This window comes from Etheostoma cragini, chromosome 2 (assembly GCF_013103735.1).
Source record: "Etheostoma cragini isolate CJK2018 chromosome 2, CSU_Ecrag_1.0, whole genome shotgun sequence".
In the NCBI taxonomy this organism is placed as follows: domain Eukaryota; kingdom Metazoa; phylum Chordata; class Actinopteri; order Perciformes; family Percidae; genus Etheostoma; species Etheostoma cragini.
The window spans coordinates 670,599-675,765 of NC_048408.1; the positions used below are offsets into that span (position 1 = coordinate 670,599).

Consider the following 5,167-nt stretch of genomic DNA (forward strand, 5'->3'; position numbering starts at 1 on the left):
TAACCTAATAAAAATACGTGGAACCTGTTGACATAATAAATTTAATTAAAGTCAACGTTTCAATTTTTTGAGTGTACAGTATTATGTTCAGTACAGGAATGAAAGAATTTGTGAAAGAATATAAAAATCAACCTAAATAAAACTGCTGCAGGAGCCCAAAGACTGAGGTCTGAGACTGGTGGAGGACCTGCAGACAAAGATCCTGATCTGTTGGATGATGTACTGACGGAATAATGGAGAACCAGGAACCTTTGGAGAAAACATCAGATGATGAGGGATCACACACACATACTACAGTGGGTATATCTTGGCATTTTGTTCTCCTCTTTCAAACTTTTGTTTCATTCTCTTTCATTTGATGTCAAACATTTCTCATTTAATGTGGATGTATTTGATTATATTTGAACCGTTCTTGATTCAAGGAGAAAGTCACAGGGACATAACTGAAGCGCCCTCCACATTTTCAGAAGCTAGGGTGGCAGTAGATATGTTTTCATCCACACATTTTATACGAATTAAGTGATTCTGAATGAAAATGACTTATAGAAACAGTAACAGTTGTCCCTCCCTAACATTTCCATCTCATTTTTAGGTTTGTTTATAAATATCTTTTGTCAGTCTTCGTCAGAGAAATTAACACTGATTCCACTGTTTCCATGTTATCAGAATTTTAGATAGTCCCTATGGAAATATTTTGGAAATTGGTCATGTGACACTGGTTTGGAAGATTTTCTTTCTCAGAAATAATTTTTAAAATTTAAAATATATATTGACACTTCTTTAGTCACACATTTTATTTTTTTGCCATAGGAATGAAAACTTTTTTCTGTCAAATATTTTTTTTCTGTCATAAATACTATGAGTGTGATAACTTTTTCTCTTAAACGTTTTTTTTTTTTTCCTTCTCAGATCATTTATTCTGTATGTAATTAAGAAATTCATCTAGCTCCACTGGCTCAGCTGAGTACACGAGCTTCACAGGCCCAATCACGTACAGCTCTGTGGGGGAAAGTACCACGTGGACTGTATATATATATTGATTTATTCATAATCTGGACACAGGGACACATTTATTTAATATGGCGATATTAGGAACCAAGTAAATCCCCCCCCCCACCCATCCGCCCGCCCCCGAGCTCTCTGGCCGGCGCTTTCCACATTCACCACCATGCATCTTCTTCTACTTGCGGCGGCGCTTCTCTTTACGCACGACTTTACCGGAGCCGTGAGCTCTGACAAGTGCTCCCGCTGCGACGTGAGCTCCTGTCCGAGCCCCAGCTGTCCCGGGGGGTACGTCCCGGACAGATGTAACTGCTGCCTGGCGTGTTCACCGCGCGAGGGAGACCCCTGCGGCCGCAGAAACGACCTGCCCTGCGGGGATGGACTGGAGTGCAAGGCGCTCGCTGCGGGAAGGCGGCGAGGCTCCAAGGGGGTCTGCCGGTGTACCGTGGAGGACGAAGTGTGTGGGAGCGACGGGAAAACATACGGTAATGTGTGCAGGATGAGAGCGGCCAGCCGGAGAGGTGAGCAGAAGGGGAGAGCCGCAGTTAGCCAAGCGCACAAAGGACACTGCGTACCATCCAGCGCAGGTATGGGAAGACATTCACTTTTGGGCTTTAACGAAAACATATGATTATACAAATTCATAAAACATCGTTTCTGTGCCAAATAGCTTTAACAGTTTACAGTGCTACTAGTATGGAACATTTAGGAGCAGCTTGACTCCGGATCTGTGAAGTTCGGGAGACTTACATACTGAGATCTTGGTAAAAGGACATTGTCCATGAGACATTTATCTCATGCTTTTTTATATTGATTTATCTCAACACATATGTCAAGTTTGGGTTATGTAAAGATATTTATGGCGCCATGACATAGGCGCAGCAAACACACATGCTCATCTAAATCAATGTTGCAAGTCCAGTATCTCTATCTGGGGACAGGCTGTGTGTGTTTGTATGTGTCCTGGAGCCCAGTATGGCATAATTTTCTTACCATCAAAATTGTGTTGGTGGAAATACTGCCGGATTAATTGCTAGTAAAATGATCTATAGTTGCAGCCCTTATTTGAATTGTTACCCTTTGACATACTTTGGGTAATTAGCAATGTATTTTGGCTCCACTGCACTTTTTTTTGTTGCAGTACCAGCATTGAAGGAATGTTTATCTGATCATTTTCTTCACTATAATCGTGTGTGTGTGTGTGTGTGTGTGTGTGTGTGTGTGTGTGTGTGTGTGTGTGTGTGTGTGTGTGTGTGCTTTGTTTTCTTCATGTCAGTACAGGTCGTCCACTGGTCCGTCCCAGCAGTCCTCGCTACAAGTTCAACTTCATTGCGGACGTAGTGGAGAAAATAGCACCTGCTGTTGTCCACATTGAACTGTTCATAAGGTGTGTGTGTGTGTGTGTGTGTGTGTGTGTGTGTGTGTGTGTCTGTGTGTCTTAGCAGAAATGAGGCCTCTTTGTCAATCCCTGTGTCCTTGTCCCTTGCGTCTCCAGACACCCCCTGTCTGGTCGCCACGTGCGTCTCTCCAGCGGCTCTGGCTTCATCGTGAACCACTCAGGTGTGATCGTGACCAACGCTCACGTGGTAACCGCAGCGACCACGGTGACAGGGAGGCCCCGGCTGCGCGTGGAGCTCAACGACGGCGACGCGTACGAGGCCACGGTCAGAGACGTGGACAGGAAGGCCGACATCGCCACGGTCAAAGTCCAGCCCAAGGTGAGGGCATAGACACACTGAACATCCAACTTCATAATACCTTTTGTTCACCATTTTCCTTTTTTCCAAATCCAAGTAATGGTACTTTAGTATTAGTACTTTAGTATTTAGAATGTATATTCCAGACATTTCTTGAACATTTGGCACTATTGCCCACTACCCACATCCTGACACGTGTCTTGTGCCAACGGTTCTCTGCTAGACATTCATAGCGGGAATACTTTCCTAAACACCAGCTCTGTGACTCATAGACACCACACGGATGTGTGTATTCTCACACCCATATCTCAAATACTTGGACAGTTTTGTAAGCAATACTCTCTTCCTAATCCCCCCCTCTGTCAGTCTGTCGCTTTTCCTGATTTATTTTCCTTCGTCCTTTGCAACTTGCTCTCCGTGCAACTTGTCCAACATGTCCCCATCTGACGCGTCCCTCTGTGTCGGTGTGTTCGGGAGCAGAAAAAGCTTCCTGTGCTGTCTCTGGGCCGTTCAGCAGATCTGAGACCGGGCGAGTTCGTGGTTGCTATTGGCAGCCCCTTCGCCCTGCAGAACACCGTCACCACGGGCATCGTCAGCACCACTCAGAGGGATGGCAAGGAGCTGGGCATCAAGGACTCAGACATGGACTACATCCAGACCGACGCTATTATTAATGTGAGAACACACACACACACACACACAGGTCATTCTGTCTGGATCTGATGTTTTCTTGTATATGGATTTTTGTTGTTTGAACATGTGTCAAAATCACTGATGTAACCGTCTCTGTCTCATATTTCATCTGATCTTTGAGAAGTACGGAAATTCCGGAGGACCTCTTCTTAACTTGGTGAGTAGTGCTGTGATGACTTGGATGATTATTTTGGAATCAGAATACAAACAAATCAGCATTAGAAATATTGTACAGTTTAATTACACAACTGCTTCTAAACCACTATTGTGGAAATATGTGGTTTTGGACTATATAAAATAGAATTTGACTTGATTTGAAAAACATTACAATTACAAACTTGATAGATGAAAAAAATGCTAAAATAATTTATTGCATCAAACTGGAATACACACTTCCCCCAAAAGCACAAAGTAAGTAAGAATAGCTGGGCTTGGTAAACTGACTCAAGCAGCAGAGTTATTTAGACCCAGGTTGTGTATTTGAAAATTGACTATTGTTATTTTTAAGTTAAATTTATATCTACATTCGTGTCCAAAACGTAGACTTTCAAACATCAAAATGTCATTTAATAAATGTATTTGTGTCAAAATGACATAGCAATTCACAGTTTCCTGTTTTATTTTGACAGTCTAGATTTTCTGGTTTGTTGTCCTGCATTACTTCCCGTGTCTTCCCGCCCTTGTGATTCCCTGATGTTTCTCCCCTGTGTGCCAGCCTCTTGTTACCTCGTTGCCCTGTGTTTCTAGTGTCTGATTCCTGATTTTGGATTTTAAATCTAGACTGAGTTTTTGCGTCTTTTGGACTCCTTGTGTAGTCCCACGCGGCCTAACATTCGTGAACACAATGATTGCAGCAGTGAAAATGATCTATGTGACACGTGTGCGTATTTTCTTTCAGGACGGCGAGGTGATAGGCATCAACACTCTGAAAGTGACAGCAGGGATCTCCTTTGCGATTCCCTCAGACCGAATCAGACGCTTCCTCGCAGAGTCGCGGATCAAACACAGGAAAGGTCAGGGGTCAAAGCTCGGCCAGCACAAAGATAGATAACAGTAGGGCCTTTCAAAGTGCTTATTCCTCCGTATTCATCCCTGTTGTTGTTGTTGTTGTTGTTGTTGGGACAGAAAAGACCAGACTGCGAAGACAACTGACAGAGGACCCCCAGTCGGACGCGGGTGAGAAGCGTCTGTTGTCGTTGAATTTCCTCGACGGGTCCCATTCTTTCTCCAAGAATAAGATGATACTATTGTGTTGTTTTCAGACACGTCTGGAGGGAAGAGACCTTCTTTAGGCATCAGGATGCTGACTGTAACCAAGGCGTGAGTTGTTACATCATCCCCACACACACTTGAGATTGGAGCTTGTTATTAAAAAGCCTGAGCGTTTTCATCACACGTTTAATTCAGCATTTTGGTTAAATGATGGGTTTATTACCCATTTTCTTTCAGTTAAAATAGATTTATCACTGTATTTATTGTCCTAAAGAACAGTACATCTATATCATACAGTGGCTTGCATAAGGTTACACACCCAAGTTGATTAAAAAGAGGAATAAAAAAAACATCTTACGGAAATTGATCTTAATGCCTTAATTAAAAACAATAGGAAAATACAACCTTTAAGGACACCAATTTTCTTTGTGAATGAAGACTGTATTGTAAATACATAAATGTTCTACCTTAAAATACAGGGAGCCTAAGTATACACCCCCCTATGTTAAAATACAGGGGGCATAAGTATACACCCTCCTATGTTAAAATACAGGGGCATAAGT

At 42.8% G+C, this 5,167-nt stretch overlaps 1 protein-coding gene across 1 annotated transcript in view; it reads left to right on the top strand.

Moving 5' to 3' along the window:
- The first annotated feature begins 1,130 nt into the window (after nucleotides 1-1,130).
- The window catches only part of LOC117957432 (serine protease HTRA3-like), a 4,987-nt gene continuing 950 nt past the window's right edge, over nucleotides 1,131-5,167 (top strand). Inside the window, exons 1-8 of the mRNA XM_034893163.1 lie at nucleotides 1,131-1,589; nucleotides 2,284-2,389; nucleotides 2,498-2,720; nucleotides 3,180-3,374; nucleotides 3,517-3,549; nucleotides 4,291-4,405; nucleotides 4,518-4,568; nucleotides 4,655-4,712. Of these exons, the coding sequence (XP_034749054.1) occupies nucleotides 1,169-1,589; nucleotides 2,284-2,389; nucleotides 2,498-2,720; nucleotides 3,180-3,374; nucleotides 3,517-3,549; nucleotides 4,291-4,405; nucleotides 4,518-4,568; nucleotides 4,655-4,712 (1,202 nt within the window). The 5' untranslated portion in view covers nucleotides 1,131-1,168. The remainder of the gene's footprint in view (nucleotides 1,590-2,283; nucleotides 2,390-2,497; nucleotides 2,721-3,179; nucleotides 3,375-3,516; nucleotides 3,550-4,290; nucleotides 4,406-4,517; nucleotides 4,569-4,654; nucleotides 4,713-5,167) is intronic.